This window comes from Aedes albopictus, chromosome 1, assembly GCF_035046485.1.
Source record: "Aedes albopictus strain Foshan chromosome 1, AalbF5, whole genome shotgun sequence".
NCBI lineage: Eukaryota > Metazoa > Arthropoda > Insecta > Diptera > Culicidae > Aedes > Aedes albopictus.
In genome coordinates, this window is record NC_085136.1 from 286,342,350 (window position 1) to 286,360,360 (window position 18,011).

General features: G+C 39.2%; 1 protein-coding gene across 11 annotated transcripts in view; it reads left to right on the plus strand.

Annotated features, from left to right (window-relative positions):
* Positions 1–1,578: 1,578 nt before the first annotated feature.
* Positions 1,579–18,011, plus strand: part of LOC109623069 (peripheral plasma membrane protein CASK) — a 259,898-nt gene continuing 243,465 nt past the window's right edge. For 4 of the 11 annotated variants that reach the window (XM_062846940.1, XM_062846934.1, XM_062846936.1 and 1 more), the window contains exon 1: positions 1,581–2,361. In XM_062846940.1, the coding sequence (XP_062702924.1) occupies positions 2,320–2,361 (42 nt within the window). In that variant the 5' untranslated portion in view covers positions 1,581–2,319. Of the gene's footprint in view, positions 2,362–18,011 lie in introns of all 11 variants that reach the window. The other 7 variants (XM_062846932.1, XM_062846933.1, XM_062846938.1 and 4 more) reach the window with 5 other exon arrangements.

Sequence of the window (18,011 nt, forward strand, 5' to 3'; positions counted from 1 at the left end):
TTTGCAGATAACACTAATGGAATTCCAAATATTGCCAAAAGAATTTCTGTAAAATCAGTACCCAGTGGATCTCCATGGAACCACGTGACAGAATTTTGTTCAAGAAATTTAAACTTTAAGTTAAATAACTCCAAACATCAAAAAAAATTAAAATGCCACTTTGGGGCGAAATTGATCAGTATTCAATTAAGCATCGGTTGGAAAGGAAAATTTACTTCTCCGCTTAATTTTGCTCTTCTAAAACCGAATAACGCGTTTAAAATTTTACAACTAGTGAATTTAATACTTTAAATGCAAAATTAAATTTTGAAATTTCCCTTTATACGCCTAAAGGTAGGCAATTTCATTTGAAATAATTGATTTCTGTCACAATAAATGACAATTTCAACATAAAATGAACTTTTTTTTACTATTTCATGTTCTTATTAGCTACATAACTTTTCAACCAAAGCTCCACAAAAATGTTGAAACAGAGAATTTACGGGAAGTGCTAGTGGCAATCGATTGTTTAGTAGCCATGATTTTAGCTAAATGAGTAATACATTGCAAATTCCTAAAAAAAATAAGGCAAAACTAACTTTTTCCTAAAAAAATAAAATTTTACACTCATCTCTAGACATCTACGAACCAGATAACGTAAAAAGTTTAAGATCATTACGACGCTTAAGAGTTCCTAGTATGGAATTACAAAGTAGTACCCGAATGATCAATTTCACCCCGCTGATCAATTTGACCCCGGTTTACGGTATGTGTAGAGAAACCGATTATGGAAATATTGCTCTGTTATTGACTAAACATGAAAACCTAAAAAAATAAGAAAATATTTCCAGTTTCGCCAGCATGATACTTAAGGCGAAACTAGAAGCATTTCCTCATTTTTTGGTTTTTGATTTTTCATTAAATAACGAAGCAATATTTTCAAAATCGGTTTTCGTGCACATGTAGAGTATGGATCAGGGTATCTTCTGAATTTTTACGCGGTAGAAAATGTTTTTCGTTTGTGCAGAAACCATTTTTGAATAAAATTTCACTAAAAAATGGTTTCTGCAAAAACGAAAAACACGTAAAAAAATCAGAAGATACCCTGATCCATACTCTACATGTGCACGAAAACCGGTTTTGAAAATATTGCTTCGTTATTTAATAAAAATTCAAAAACCAAAAAAATGAGGAAATGCTTCCAGTTTCGCCTTAATATGGTTATCCTAACATTGTATCACATAGTAATACTGTAGAAAGTAATAATTCTCAGTCGGCAAATTCATTTTCATACTGGTTAGTGAGTTCATCCCTGCTCCAAGCTTTATTCGTGAAATGAGTAACATTCAGTTTCGAAGCTTTTCTCTCTCGCCAAGAATACTGAGATGAAAAGCTCGTGCCAAGGATAACTTGATGCTCTCTTCGGTTCCAACGCTACAACCAGGATAATGAGGAGTGCGAAGTTTCTCTCTTATTTTTCTGTGTCAAACATCGGGCGTATTATCAATGAAACCCCCTCGCTCTCAGCATCCTGCTATCACTTCGCAGACAAACTGACAGATAACCCACAATCAGGTTCAGTTTCCGTTGCACCTCGGCGGAGTTCGGACGGGTCGGGTCGTATCCTACGTTTCCCCTCAGTTTCAGTAATAGTTTTGGCGGGAAAACCAATTAACCGTGATATCTCCACCAAAGCGTGCGTGTAGTGTAGCTTCTCGTCTGTCGTGTGGGTCGACTCGTTAAGTGATCATTATAATCTAATTATTGTTCTCGTGCCGTTTTGGGGCCCATGTACCACCACCCTTGAGCGAGGGAAATCGGCTATGCAAGCTATGGGCACGAAAGGAAAAGTGTCGTGATTGTGGGGTATGATACTACTGCCACACGCTGCTGGCACTGGTCCATCCCAAAGTGGTTAATTGTGTTCTGTGTGTGTTTGTGTCTCGGAGCTGAATGCTTACGAAACGGATACCAGTTGTAATTATTTGTGATGTAGCTGAAGTTGTTGCGAGCAGGAGCAATTAGCAGAGTGCCAAAGCAGAGCAATCCCTTTTGGTTTTTTTATCGGATGGATCGTCCGGAAAAAAGAGCAACTACAAAAGGGATTTTCTTAGCACGCGCGCGCATACACAGTGAATGAGTTTGCGAAAGGATAAGACGATAATCACCGAAGGATATCTCTAACCGCACAAAGCCATCATTGGAGGAGCAAAAACGGATTACATCGCAGAGGAAAACCTTGTGCAGGACAGTGGTCCCCGGGAAAAGGAAGGCATCACCAGCGGGAGCAGGCGTCGGCGCCGGAGGAAAAAAATCGCAAATGAGCAAACTTCATGAATTATGATATTTGGATTTTCAATTAAATTGAACAAGGTGAGAGAGGTGAGCATATATAGCAGCAGCAACTGCAGACCACAACGGTATTTGCTTTGCTTGTTACCTATAGCCATGGCCATCAGACAGCTGGGGGAACTCGATGTACATATTTTTGTTGGGGCAGGATTTATGAGTCTGGCGGGAGGTCACTGTTGTATGATATACAGCATAGCTCCCACTGGAGGGAATACTTACAGTAAAGGGATGTTTGGAATCCTATCTGTTTCAGCATAGAGCGTTGTTCACTATGAAAGGCAACTTTTTTACTTGTAATTTATCATAAATTTGTTCTCATTCCCGTTTTTTTTTTGCATAAACTTTTCAAGACGCACGCCTGTTTGATCCTAAAACTGCAATGCGCTCGCGCTGTATACGATGGGCAAGGTGTTTGGGTCGTGTTGTACTTTTTACAACGGCGTGCGTCCTGAAGGGCTCTTTCCATTTTTTTTATCTGTAGGAATTAACTAGATTTTTTGCCCTAGGAGAGTTCCTCTCACGACCCACGCTTTACCTTCTTTCGGAAGAAAAGAACTCACATTTGGTGAGTTTGTCGGGAGTGGGATTCGATCCCAGGTCCTCGGCGTGATAGTCACGTGCTTTAAACATTATACCAGGTGAGCTCCACAAGCTTAATCATAGAACACCAAGCTGGGAAGGAGGTTTGGTCCCAGTTGGAACGTTACGCCAAAAAGAAGAAGTAAGAAAGAATTTCTAGTGAAAGCACCTCTAAAGGAATGTTTGAAAGGATATCTGAAAACCCCGGAAAAATCCGATGGAATGGAATGGATAATTTTTAAGGGAGAACTCACAAATGACGTAGTATTTTTGTGTGATTTTGAATTCCCCCTTCCCTTGTTGTGTATTTTCCCATACCTAGTACATTGTTCGTAGCTTTACCATAGAACTCCCTTCTTCATCTGTAAAATCTACGACATTTATGGACGGTCCCTTAGAGGAGCTTCTGAGGGAATCGCAAGAGAAATTCCTGAAGAAATCTGAAATAGAAGTTTCTGAGAAATTCCTAGGTAATTTTCCCAAAGAATCCCAGGAATACTTCAAGGACACGCCATCAAAAATACTGAAGGCAACATACCAGAAAGAATCCCAGAAGAAATTCCTGGAGAAACTACTGAAGGATGTCCTGGAAAAATCCATGCAGCAATTTTTTGAAGAAATTAATGGTGAAATTATTTGATATTTTTTTTAAGAATAAGGAAATTCAAGGATAACCCGAGTAGGTGGAAAAATCTGATGAATAGCATATTCAGTTATGATTTACTGAATTACTGAAGAGCAAAAACTGATATTGGTTTGATTGATATAAGAGGTAAAAGAACAGAAATAATAGCAAAATCTAATATGGTGAACTACTCAATAATAGCTCGTTAAGATATTACAAGATCAAAACAATAGCAGACAAGATCTGTCACATTTTTTTCTACAAAAAAAAAATAAAATAAAAAATGGCAGCATCCAGCATCGAACCTACGACCTTAGGATTCACAGGCGGCGATGTTTACCACTGTACTGTGGCACGCTGTTGTAAATAACATGGGAATAAGAGCATGCAATTCTTCGAAATGTGCCCTTTTCTGAGCTGTGGAAGGCATTTCACTAACATTGAGCCATCTCTATGAGTGTATGTGTTCCATTTTGCGCGGAAGAGCTGAACTTGTTCTTATGTAGAAATTTTCAGCTATTTCGACAAGAATAAAAACTAATATCATATCACTTTGAGCTATTCGTGTGATATTCATTAGAATTTTGAATAACTCATCAAAATCACATCGAGCTATGACAGCAAAAAGTGTTCGATTTGAGATATGATTTAGTTATTCTCGTCTACCCGGGAAGTGCCTGAAGGAAGACGAGGAATGTTTCTTGGTAGAATACCAAGAGTAATTCCAGTAATAGTCCCAGAATGAATTCTGAGAAATTTGTTTAGAAATTAGCAGCAAATCTCTGAAAGAATTCTACTTCTTATTCTTTATAGCTCTACGTCCCCAGTGGAACTTGGCCTGCCTCGTTTCAACTCGGTGTTTTTTAGCACTTCCACAGTTATTAAATGAAGGCCTTTCTAAAGGACAATGTTACACTGTGCCCAGGGAATCGAGAAAATGTTCCCGACCGAAACGGGAATCGATCCCACCATCTCTGGATTGGCGATCCGTTACCTTAGCCACTGGCTAACTGAACACTCTGAAGAAATTGTTTAAAATACATCTAGAAGAATGCCTGAAGGCATTGGGCACAATTTCTTGATGAGTTTCTGTGGGAATTCCATGAAAAACTCCCCGGAGAAGTTCTCATAGAAATCATTAAAGGAAATTATTAAAGAATTACTGAAAAAAAATGAAGGAATTCCGGACGAAATCACTGAAAAAAATTCCTGCAGGGCACCCTGCATGAATTCCTAAAATAGCTTAGGGAAATTGGTGGAAGAAATTACTGAATTACTAAATCCCTGGAGTAGCCTATGAAAAAAAAAAACATGTAGCAATTCATGGAGGAATGTGGAAGAATTTTTAAATCGCACCCTTATGGAATCACCGATGAAATTCCTGGAAGAATCCCTGAAGGATTTCTTGAAGAGATCGCTCGAGGTAGCTCAGCAAGAATACCTGGTACAATCCTGAAGGAATCCTTGGATGCATTTCTATTAAAAATACTTGTAGGAGTTCCCAAAAAAACACCTAGAAAAATGACAAAGGAAAAATCCCTGGACCAATACTGCAGATATTCATAGACTGAATTCTTAAATATATAACAGAAAACATCTTGAAAAAAAATATCTTTAAGAATAGATGCAGGCAGGCATTGTGCAGTTTGGAATGCCTAAGAAAGGCCCATTTCGTGAGGATCCAACCAATGATCAAACTGGTGTTCCTTCCAAAAATTCCTCAAGGCTACTTTGGGAATTCAACCAACAATTCCTGCAGGATTTTTTTTGATGATTTTCTCAGAATTTCTTTATTTTTTTCCATTCATTCATTTATGAACTCCTTTATAGATTTTTTTCCAAAATTCCTGTATGGATTTCTTGAAGAGCTCTCCGTAGGAATTTTTGAAGGAATCCATAAAGGAACTCCTGTAGGAATCCATAAAGGAGCTCATGGAAGAACTCGCTGAAAAAATCCAAGAAGGATCAATGAGAAATAAAAGTTCCAGTAAAAAATCTCCAGAAATTTCTCCGGTGACGCCTACAGAAATTTTCGTGGGAATTTTAAAGAAATTTTGTCGGGAATGCCTTAGGAATTTTTCTTAGAATTCCTCCAGGAACACTTCCAGAAAAGCTTCTAGAGGTCATTCTCAAAATTATTTCAAGAAGGTACCTTGGATTCCTACCGAAATTGATCCAAATTTCACCAGGATTCATTTCAGAAAGTTTCACACGGATTGCTTTTGAAAGTTCTTTAAAAACATCTTCTTGTATTTCAGAATTTCATCTTGAGGATCCTCCAAAATTTATTCAAAGAATTTTAGTAGAAAAACATCCATGGGTTTGCTCGGACAATCTTCCATAAATTCTTTCAGAAAGCCGTACAAGCATTTGTTCTAAAAATCATCCATGGATTTTTCAAAAAATCTAAAGTTCAGATTTTCTCAATAAAAATGATCCAAGGGTTTTTTTTTTGGAAAATATTCCACAGTCTGCTTAAGAAATTACCCGAAAACTCTTTATGAAATTCTGCGATAAATCTATTAGAGGCTTCCTCTAATGTCTAACTCAATGGGTTCCTTTAGAAATAAATCCAGGAATTCGGTCTTAAACTCCACTAAGGTGCTGTCCATAAACTACGTATACTCATTTTAGGCCATGTAAGACCCCTCCCTTCTCCCTCCTCGTAGACTTCAGTCCATGAAAAATTTTGCATTAAAAACTATTTGAAAAAAACCTTCCAGCGACTCCTTGAGAAATTCGTATAGAACTTTCTCTGAGAAGTTCACCAGAAATTTGTTCAGGAATTGCTTTAAGGATTCCAAAGAAAATTATCACAGTGCACAGAAACTTCTTCAGGAAATCATGCAAAAAATACAACAGGACTCCAGAGTCTAAGCATAACTTTTTAAATTTCTACACAAATTCTACGAGGATTTTATTTTAAAAATATATTCAATGCATTAGGTCAGGAATTCTTTTAAAACATCTCAAGAGTGGATTGATTGATATTTACAAAATCATATCTAGGCGTTTTCCCAGGATTTCTTTTAGAAATACGTACTCAGACTGCCCCAGGATATTTTTCAGGAAAGCCTCAGAGAATTTTATCAAAGGATTTCATTTAGAATTTTCTAAAAATTTCATCAAAAAGCTTTTTTGAGAATTCCATTAACGTTTTCAAAAGAAGTTTTGCAAGGAAGCCCCATGAATTGCTACGGGGATTCCTTAAGACAGAGGTTTCCAACCATTTGGAGGTGGCGACCCCCTTTAAGAATTATCAAAACATCTGCGGCCCAATGAAAATTTTTGGAAAAAAAAATGAATCAAATTAACGAAACCGAGTTTTTTTTTGGTACTGTGGGAGGGATTTTCAACGATCAATGATACGTTTTTTTATTCGACACTCACATTTTGTGAACAATGATGTCATGTACATTCAATTTGAGTCGTAGCTGAAAAATAGCGGCGCAGCCGAAATTTTTTTCTTTTGAAAGCGCTTGATACTGAAAATTTCTTCCTCAAATTGTGGGTTTTGGGGTGGCGGTATACAAAACTAAAAATTGGTATAATTTGCACAAAAAAAAATAAAAATTTAACATTTTTTTGGTAACATCGCGGCCCCTCTGGACTGGCTTCACGGCCCCCCAGGGGGTCGCGGACCACCGGTTGGGAACCCGTGCCTTAAGAAATTTCGCTAGGATTTTATCAAATATTTCTCTATGGATTCATTTATGAGTTCTTGCTAAGATCTGCAAGGCTTCTACTGGAGATTTCTTCAGAAAATCCTTCAGAATTTTCATTTTCCAGAAGTCCCTGCTCCTTCAAAAATGTCGCTTGAGACTTTTCAGATATCAAGAAATTTCGTCAGACTTCTTCAAAGTTTTCCAACTCTCTAACTATTTTTTAAATTCTGCAGAGATTCCTTAGCAAACTTTTCCAACGGTTCCTCCAAAAATTCATTGAGAAATTATTTCCTATAGAAACTCCTACAAGGATGTTTTTATGAAATCGCTCTAGTGCATAGGTTCCCAAACTTCCAGGTTTCGCGACCCCCTATTGCCAGTAGGCGTAGTTTTCGCGACCCCCCATAGAAATTCCCTCATTTAATCTCTGTTACAGTAAAATATTTTACTGTCCCTCGTGACCCCCTGAATGAAGGCCGGCGACCCCCCTGGGGGGTCGCGACCAACAGTTTGGGAAACCATGCTCTAGTGGCTTTGTCTGAAGTATCTGCTGGGATTATTCCAGGAATTCACGCAAGAATTGTTTCAGATATTCCTTTAGGAATTTCACGAAGTTTTTCTGAAAAGTAGCACAAAAATTTCTGAAACAATAATCGAAAGAATACCTGGAAGAATCCCTTTAAAAACTCCGAAGGAATTTCGAAATAAATGTCTAAGAAAATAGTGTTCGGCCATTCAATTACCCCTCGACTCTCCGTCAAGAGGCTCCCATTATCAACAGATATCGGCACGTGACACGAGGCCGTTGCGGGATGCTTTGAGCTTCTGGTAGAATTAGGGAGGAGGGAGGGTTCAGCAAAGTGTGACGACCCATACAAAAATATCAGAGGTCTAATATAAACGTGTGACATAGGGTGGAGGGAGGGGGGGGGGGGGGGGAAATGGACAAGTTTTACGTGACGTAATTTATGGACGCTCCCTTACATATCTTTACAACTCCGGTTTTTCCGGGTGGCACTTTTCTCCAGAAAAATGCGAGTGTACTGTTTCCGCTTCTGTTAATAACATTCTACGTTCTGCCGGGTACCTTGCTGCAGTATTGTCGCCCACGCTGAATTGTTTTCCTCCTTGTAGAACCATTCATTCCTTCGACTCAGTTCCACGTACGCGATACTGCTCTTGGCCTCGTTGTTGATGACTGCTTTGACTGTACTCAAGCAGTCCTCAAGAGGGTACACAGCTGAGTACCTCGCCTTCATCTGGCAAAGCTGCCTCGAAATTCTGCGCGAATACATAGAGAGATGACATCCTGTTGTTTCATTCGCTCTAGGTCTAGGCTGTACCATGTCGGTCATCGGTACTTCACATTGTTGATAGCATAGAGTTTTGCGCGCAATTCGACCAGGTCGGAGTCGATGTTAGTCACGTTAGATCTTTACGTCTATTATTTCGGAGAAGAACCGTCCACCAATCAGAACATGATCGATGCGCGATTTAGGCTGCCGTGGTGATCTTCCGGTGTAATGATGAAGGAGGCTGCATTAGAAGTAGGTGCTACGAATGGCCATATTCTTGAAAGTGACGATGTCATAGGCTGTTTTCATAGGTACCAACTTAGGGGGGGCAAGCATAGGTTTGCCCCCCCCCAATATTTGACGATTTTTTAATATTCCCATACAAAATATCAGGAAAAACAGGCTTTGCCCCCCCAATAATTTGACCAAGTTGGCGCGTCTGGCTGTTTTCATTCTTCAGTGCTTATGGAGTGAGAACGAGGCACGTTGATTAAGCTTTAGTTGAATAATGGGCCCTTTATCCTAAACCCGAGCTGAAAACTATCACAAAATGGCATGGAAAAATGTCCTTACATTTGTAAATAAGTATCATTTTGCGAATGAATTTCCGTTCGTGAGCATCAACAATCAATAAAGTTGACCAGTGATGGAAAATTCATCTATAAACATCTTTTACTAGAGGCGGTAAAATTAGCAATGACATTTTCTATCTTTGTTCTCAATCTGAATTTTTTTCGGTGACTGGGCACTGGACTGGATCACGCGCCTCTGAGCCTGGGCGAAGAATACTGACAAAAAATATAAAAAAAAACTTCGACTGACGACTTCAGCAACAAGAACCCAGTCTATCCGTCCGGTTTCAAAGCTGCACATTTTAAGAAAAAGTTACATAATTGATTTCCAACCTTATGCCTCTTCCAGTTTTACCATCCATCGGTTGATGTGACTTTTTCATCTCACAAAATGCTCATTGCAGTGGCAGCAAAAAATATGATCAGAAAACTTTGTTCTCCTCGGAGTTTTTTTTTCCTTCGTTGGAGGCCCTCCTGTCAGCCATGGCCACCCGAGTGAGGAGAGTGCAATAATGGCCTACGCCTCACCCATTTTAACTATGGCTCTGGACCCGCGCGCAACGAGAATGACGATGTTTCCTCCCACAGGTTGAGGATAAATATTTGATTTGGAATGCGAGTGCTGTCCGGACAATTCAACGAAATGAATAAAACAAACAACAGCGCTGAATGGACGAAAAAAAACAAGGATCGTGGTCCACTTTTTTCCTACGGCATAATTTAACTTTTGTACCAACCCAGTGTACCATTGAAATGGTGGAAATTCGGGAAGAGGGGCGTCGGACTGCAGTACGGGGGAAAAAAGTACAGCAGTTGGCGGGTATTTAACACTCGCTCAGGCAAATAAGGAAACGTTTGACGAAGGCAAACAACCTCAGTTGAAACGGGGCTTTTCGATATCAATATGGATTTCATTTCATTTCAGTATCAGTGCGGTTTGGGAAGTTTGACGATAAAAATACATACTGCCAACTGTGAGTATATGGAATTCAACCGCAGATGTGGTTATGGAATTGACACTTTTCGGGCCGGCATTTCGGGATGGTTGATATTTGTTGTAATCATATATGGAAGGTTTCGAAGCATCGAAAATAATTTCAACGTGTTCAAGTAGAACCTTTATGCCTAGTCAATAAAAAGATCAACCTTCAAACGTCAACATAGGGGGACTGTGTTATTAGAACGATTCACTAATTGTTGAAAACTACCCATATGTTTGTTATGCAGTGTCTGATTTTTTTTTTTACAAATTGAGTTTTCATTATTCATTATTAATGAAAACGGCTAATATACATACAGGGGTGGACAAAATGTTTGGGATAGGCAACTTTTTTTCTCTCACAAAAAAATTTCAACATGCTGTAACTATTCATATCGTGCATCAAAAATTCTCAAATTTTGACTGTTTGTCAACCTATTATATCTGCATCATTGGTACAAATTTGAACTCGATTGGTTATTCATTCGCGGAGCTAAAACCGTTTTCGTAAAACACTATTTTTCAGACAGCGTATTTTTGAACTGTCATATCTCAGAAAACAGTGAACCGAATTGAATGAATTTTTTAACGTTTATCAACAATATATTAGTGCTTCACAAGTGATTAAAACATAGGTACTTATTAAACGTTTGAAATAGGTATCATAGATTGATGACATTTTGAATTTTTCTCGAAAAAATGTATTTTTTTTTTTTTTTGACATCACTGCCATTAAATTTTAGTTTTGATATTCAAAGATTTTCTGCTTCTGTTCTCCAGATATCCATAATTAGATGTATAAGAGACAATTTGGATTGAAAGAAAAACACATTAAGTAATTTTTGTGCGATATTGTAAATTTGACTTATTTCCCTCTATATGGGTGAAAATGTGAAACCGTTATAACTTCATTCGTCGTAAGAAAATATTACATTTTATAATGTCGCATTAAGTATCAATATATTGTTGATAAACGTTCAAAATTTCATTCGATTCGGTTCACTGATTTCCGAGATATGACAGTTCAAAAATTGCTTGTCTCCTATCCCAAACATTTTGGCCACCCCCTGATGCCATTGCTCTGAGGTTTCAGGGGAAACCAAAAAGGTTCAAAGTGCTTCCAGGGGGGCTATATTAAGAATTTATAGGATTCTGGGATATTCAGATGCGTTCGGGTGATTCCAGGAGGAAGGAAAGATTTTCAGGAGCATTTTAAGATATTCTTGGGCTTTTCCAGGAGTGATTCAAATGGTTTCAGGGGATTTTAATAGATTTGAGGAGAACTTTCAGAGGTTCTAGAAACTTCCAGGAGGGTTCCAGACGCAGTAAGTAAACAACATAAACTCATTTTTTGTCACTTTCGTAATCTTTGCTAGAGTTTTTACAATTTTTGTGAACAAGGCCTCACATGCACCTCCTTATAGTCTACGAAGTTTTGGACGGACCTCTCAGATAAGGCTTACAGGGATTTTCAAGATGGAGATTCCATAGTTTGTCAAGAGCAGAACTGTCACATATCAAGATATTTTTTAAAGTGGAGTTAAGGAGAGTTTAGGGCGTGTTCAGGGCGTATTCAGGGTTAAGAGATGCCCTGTCGACGCACCCTCCCCCTGGTTTGGACTATTTAAGGTTCCCTGCAAACTTTTTTGAGCATCAGCATCTTCTGTAATGCGCATGAGAACCTCTGAAACCTCCGAAAATGCTTCTGTAACGCCTCCGAAATCCGATTCAAAACACTCTGAATTTTCTTGAACGGTTCTGTAACGTTTCCGGGACCTCCTGAAATCCCTCCGAAACTTCTTAAAATGTCAACAAAAACCCCCTGAAACTTCGAAAGCACCCCTGTAACGCCTGGCGAAAACTTGCTGAAAATCTTCTGAAACTTCCTAAAATATCATCTTAAACCTCCTCGGTTCCCATATAACGCACTCGAGACACTCCGAAACTTTCGAATACGCCCCTGGACTACCCCCTCCTGAAAATGCCACCCTCTGATACTCCGCATGACCCTATTTTTAATCTTTTAGCCACTCGCCCTTATAAAGTTTCTTTGCAACCTTGTAATACATTTAGATAATAAGCTGAATCCATTTAGGTAGAATCCATTTAGGTAAAATCTATTCCTTCAATTAAAGTAACGTTACCTTAATGGAATTTGATTATGTTCAGAGCAGGATTATGGATAATGGTAGTTTTCTAAAAATAGCATTATTAAGAGTTAATGGGCGTTACCCAGCATGTTTAAGGGTTAAACGTTTAAAAGTTTAAAAGTTTAAGAGTATCCGACCTGCGGGAGCCTAGACCATCTGATCTACTAAGGACTGTATCGTTAATAATGAGTACACCTGAAAATTGCTGTATTTGAAAATATTTTATTTGTTTTATAAATTAAATTCCATTACATTGTTTATTGACAATCAGAAAAGCCCATGACATCATCGTATATTTAATTTTTCATGAATCTTGCCACCTCTCACATTTACTTCTTGGTATTCTTTATAAGGTTTTGGACAACCGTTCCGACAATGGTTTTGCTTGGGTTGACCCAGTTTTTCTTGAATTTGGTGACGTCCTCTGCTCCTCTATCCTTTTTACGTAGTTTCCCTTTTATTAAAGTTAACATTTTCTCAACGGGCCCTATTTGCGGACAATTTAGAGGATTCATTGCCTTTTCTACAAATTGAACATTGTTTTCTGCATATCTGCCAAAGGTGTCATGCGCATAGTGGCAGGATGCCAAATCCGGCCAAAATAATGTAGGACCTTTGTGCGTTCAGATGAGTGGCAGAATAAGTTTCTGGAGGCATTCCTTCCAGTATATTTCGATGTTCATACTTGGGACGGTGAAGAAAGGTGATGATTTCATACCACATTGACAAATTGCTTGCTTAACCAACACATTTTCCCATTTTTTTTTCGCAAAAAATCAATTTCTCCTCATTCGGAACATCCGTGCCACGCTTCAGAGTGAAAAAGTGCCTTGTGATCTAAATTGACATAGGTTTCATCATCCATGATTATGCACATGTAATTTTTGCTCAAAACATCGTCTTACAGTTTCCAAGCCCGAGTTTTCACATAATCCGCCAGAATTTGACTGCGTTTTGGACATTTCTGTTTTGGACGGGCTTGGTGGTCTAGTGGCTACCGCTTCTGATTTATATGCAGAAGGTCCTGGGTTCAATCCCTGGCCCGTCCCTTTCCTCCTACTTTGTATCTTTCTATATACTTTCTCTCTGCTCTCTACATATACAACTCATGTATAAACATATTCATAGCCGTCGCTAGAACAGAAACGGGTTGAAAAAGCCGTTTCCCTTCCTTCCAAACTTTCACAGCACAGTGTCACAATCCTATTAGAAAACGCCTACAAGTTATGCAATCAAGCGAACTGTGCCGCACATCTTCCAAATAATAAAAAACACACAATTCTATCACCTTCCCCTGGTATCCACACACCAATGTGTGAACCTTCTGCCAACCAATTCCCACCAACACTCCAACATCCGCATGAATTTGTGCTGGCGCAGAGGTATATTCGGCCAGATGTGGATACAAACGATTGCAATCATCACTTCCTTACCCCTTCCCCACATTGACCTGCAACCTGACGTGGCAGGCGCCATTGTCGCCTAAAAATAGAAGATCACCAACGCTCACACACTGAAGATGCTTGCTAGTCCCCGGCAGTTATCTCATTGGTCCTTGTGTGAGTGTAGCTGGTCTGGCGATACTGGAGTAGCATCCACGGGCGGTCAATCAAGCTCAAGCTCAAGCTCAAGCGTTTTGGACATTTCTGTTTTGGATAGGTCTTCAGGGAATTACGCTCCTTGGCGTGCTGAACTAAACCAACAGTCGTTCCTCACTTTTTTACGCAATCTCTGATGGATACCTCTTCTTTTCCTTTAACGATTTTGCAAATTTTGCTGTCTAAATTTGACTTAGACGCACTTGTTTTGCCGCATCCGGGTGAGTATTTTAGTGTATTATGCATACCGAATCGTTTGATAGCATTTTAGACAACAAAAACCCTATCATATTCAATTTTTGCTGATTTTCTTAGCGATAATCATTTTTCATTGCTGTACCTGGTCACAATCGATTTTCGCATCTCTTCCGTAAACTTTAACTTTTGATGAAGGTTATCGTTTGTTTACAACGTTAGCAACACATAGACACACAGCAGTTGTTAAAATAAGGCATAGTCTTTTTAATACAGAGCCTCAAAGGTGTACATCATTGATCTATTAGAGCTTTATGAATAAAATTCATGCTTGCACAACCTTATGCAACTACCTCCAGAACTCCCATCCGAACCCGCAGAAACGCAATGAAACGAGTTGAAAAGCTTTGAAACGCCTATGAAACTCCATCAATCCTAAGTGAAGTTCACCCTCGAACCTCTTAAGCCCCCTAAAATCCCTTGGAACCTCCTGAAACGCATTGTAATGCCTTGAAACGCTTTGACACGCCTTGTGAATCCCCATGAAACCTCCGTGAAATGCATTTGCGAGCCTCTGAAGCTCACTTGAACACCCCGGAAACCTCATTGACTGCCCTGAAACGCATTGAAACACCTTGAAATGCTTTGAAACGTCTCCTTAAACGCCCACGAAATCTTCGTGAAATTCAGCGGAGAGCCTCTAAAGTCCCCGAATGCTTCTTTGAAACATCTGAACGCATTGAAACGCTGAAAACGTCTCTAAGACCCCCGTGAAACTGACCTGCGAGCCTCTGAATCCACCCTAATCTCCCCTGAAACCTCCTCAAATGCCCTGAAAGGCCCAGAAATGCTGTGAAATTCTCCTGAGAATCTCAGAAGCCTACTAAAACCCTTCTAAATCTGCCTGAAACGCCCTGAAACGTATCAAATCCTCCGTAAAATTCATCTGTGAACCTCTGAAGCCCTCTTGAATACCCCAGAAACCTCCAAAATTGCCCTGAAACGCGTTGAAACCAAGGTTGTTATTCGATAAACTATCGCTATCGCCGATAACGATAGCTGGAATTAATGTTATCGCACACTGCGATGATGGTAAATTTTCGTAAAATTTATCGACGTTCGATAACTCAACTCCAGTTATCTGAAGTTGGCTTTGGAAGTTTCGATCATAGCTATCTTGATCAAATATGTTTGACTTCAACATTGCAAAGGGATTTCATCGACAATCCACCATCGATTTCACCAGAAATTCCTAGATATCCTTTCTACTTATCTCTAAATATATACAGCTTTTAGCGTTCTGGATTCTACGTCCCTTGCTCAAAAGATTTTTGACAACTCCCACTCCCAGCCGGGGCCCGTGGCGTAGTTGGTCACACGTTCGCTTCATATGCGGATGGTCAAGGGTTTGATTCCCAGCCCGGGCACTTGCCATTTTTCGTCTGTTGCTTTTCCCCCGAGAGTAACTGACACTGACCCTCTTCTGAGCCCCATGGCTTAAACGGACACGGATACCTGGACATCGGCGAACTGCTACTCATAATGGACCCCCCTCGGACTGGAAAGGAGCCATCCATCATCATCCTTGGGCTCATCATTCTACCAGGTATAAAGTAGAAAAATGAAAGCAGCAGAAAGGCAACCAGTTCGATAAAGTAGAATAGAATCTAGGCCCTGTGCAAAATGTAAGTGCAGCTGTCAATTGAAATTGCTCACGTAGTGCCCCAGTGGACAATAGAGCTGTAAATTAGGTTAAGTGATTAAGAATAAAATAAAAACTCCCACTCCCCAGTCAACACACGATTGTATATGATGTTGAATAGGATGCAAAAGTGGAGGCGATATACGCACACTTTACACGTGGTTAAATGGAAGCAGGTACGCATATAGTCTCCACTTTAGCATCCTATTCAACATCATATAAGACTTTGTGTTAGCTGGGTCCAACATCGGGTATGCACCAGTAAGTGATGCATAACTTCATTTAGAAGTTCCATCGGATATCTCTAAGATACCTACCAGAAATGATGATTGCAATCGCTTGTTTCCAACTAGCCGTTGAGTCCTCTGCACCTGCACAAGGCCACGCGAATGTTGGAGTTTTGATGTGAAATGTTTATTTTCAGCACGCAAGGTTCACGCATTGGTGCATGGATGCCAGGCGTGAAGTGGATAGATTGTGTGAATATTACTGATTGAACCCAGGACTTTCAGCATAATAATCAGAAGCGGTTGCCAGTAGACCACCAAGCGCATCTTAAACAGATTTTGACGAGGATGAGTCTCTATCGTTTTCTCATCGACATGGTACATTTTGTTCGGCGGGTTTGGAAAATTGAAACAGCGGCGTGCTGAGTTAATCACACCGGTGGCGGCGGCATGGAAACATTGCTCACCACACTTGTCACGGTTTTTGTTTTTGAAAATTTCTCCAGGAATTGTTCAAGAAAATCTTTTATTTATTTTCCTTGGCACTTCTTCAGCAGTTTCTCAAGAAATTTCTCAATAAAAATCATCTTGAAAGTAGCCCACAGGTTTCCTCAGCTTTTTTTTACGAAATTCCTTCTGGGGTTCTATACGGTAGAATAATTCTTTCAAGAATTGCTAAATAAGTTTACATATATATTCCCTTCCAGAAATATTGTCAAATTTTATTTCATTAGTTTTTATTTGGAAATTCTTAAAAATTCTTCTGGCAATGTCATACCTTATGATTCATTAGAAATTCTTCCAGGAATTCCTACAGGAAGAAAGCGTATCTCCAAAAGATGCAATTCCAGGAGCATTTTTTGCAAAGATTCAAAGATATTTTCAGAAATTCCTCAATGAATTTCCTTTAGAAATTCAGAAGGTTTTAAAAAATAATTGCTAGAATTCTCTTAATAGAATCTTTCAGGTATAACTCCATTTATTCAGAGATTTTCTTGGACATTTCCTTGAAAATATCCTTCAGATTATTTCAGATTTTTTTTTCAAACTTTCTCAATGATTCCTGTATATATTACACCATAATATATCTCATAACATTGTTCAAGATTGTTTTCAATTTATACCTGCACAGGTTTCCCCTATTCTTTGAGGTATTATTTCGAAAATTCATTTCTTTCTTTCTTCACTGGTTCTCTCAGAGTTCCTCCAGGACTATTTTTACTGTGGACTATTTTTATTGTAAAAGTCCACCAAACAGGTAACCCCAATCCAAGGTGTCAGGCGACCCGTGCTGAGGGATGAAAGGTTGAGGGGGCTTAAAATATGCTCGATCTTTAACGGAGCCCGTAGCGTGGATAGATCGCCTTTTTGGGTTGCGTTGCGGTGAAAGATCTACCAAACCGAACCCTAGTCCTAACTGGTTCCAACTAGTGGAACAGCATAACTTAGTAATCAAAGGAAAACACTTTGGTCCTTATTACATTTTACACCTTGTTGAAAGTGATAGGTCTCGGTTTTAGGTGTGGCCGAGATAGACCTTGAAACAGGGACAAATGGATTAGTATTCCTAATCTTTTATTCGGTGTTCACTAGTTTGGAACAGTAAGGGCTAGGGTTCCGATGCATGGTCAATATCGGTATCATTTCTTGACTTTATCATTAGGGGATCCGATTTTGACTGAAAAAGGAGCGTGTTCAAAGCGGAACCTATCAATCAGAATCCTCCCTTGCGATCAAGTTGAAAATGACTACTGTAATAAAACCGAATACTTAATAACTTCTCAATGGTGATAAAGTAATACGACATGCACTATACAAGTGACACGGGATATACCACAATAGATCAAATATTGATCGCAGTGGTTTATGTTCCGAACAGAAAAAAAAAGAATTCCACCAGTACTACTTTTGTCTATAATTTATGCAGATATTTTTAAGAGATTCCTTTTGATATTCCTCTACGGATTTTCCAGCCATCCCTCATGCATTTTTACCTTTAAATGACATGCAGAATTGTTCCATAAGCCTCTCATGATTTTTTTCTGAGAATTATTGGGGTATCTGAACATGTTTCTTCAGGTATTCTCCTAGGT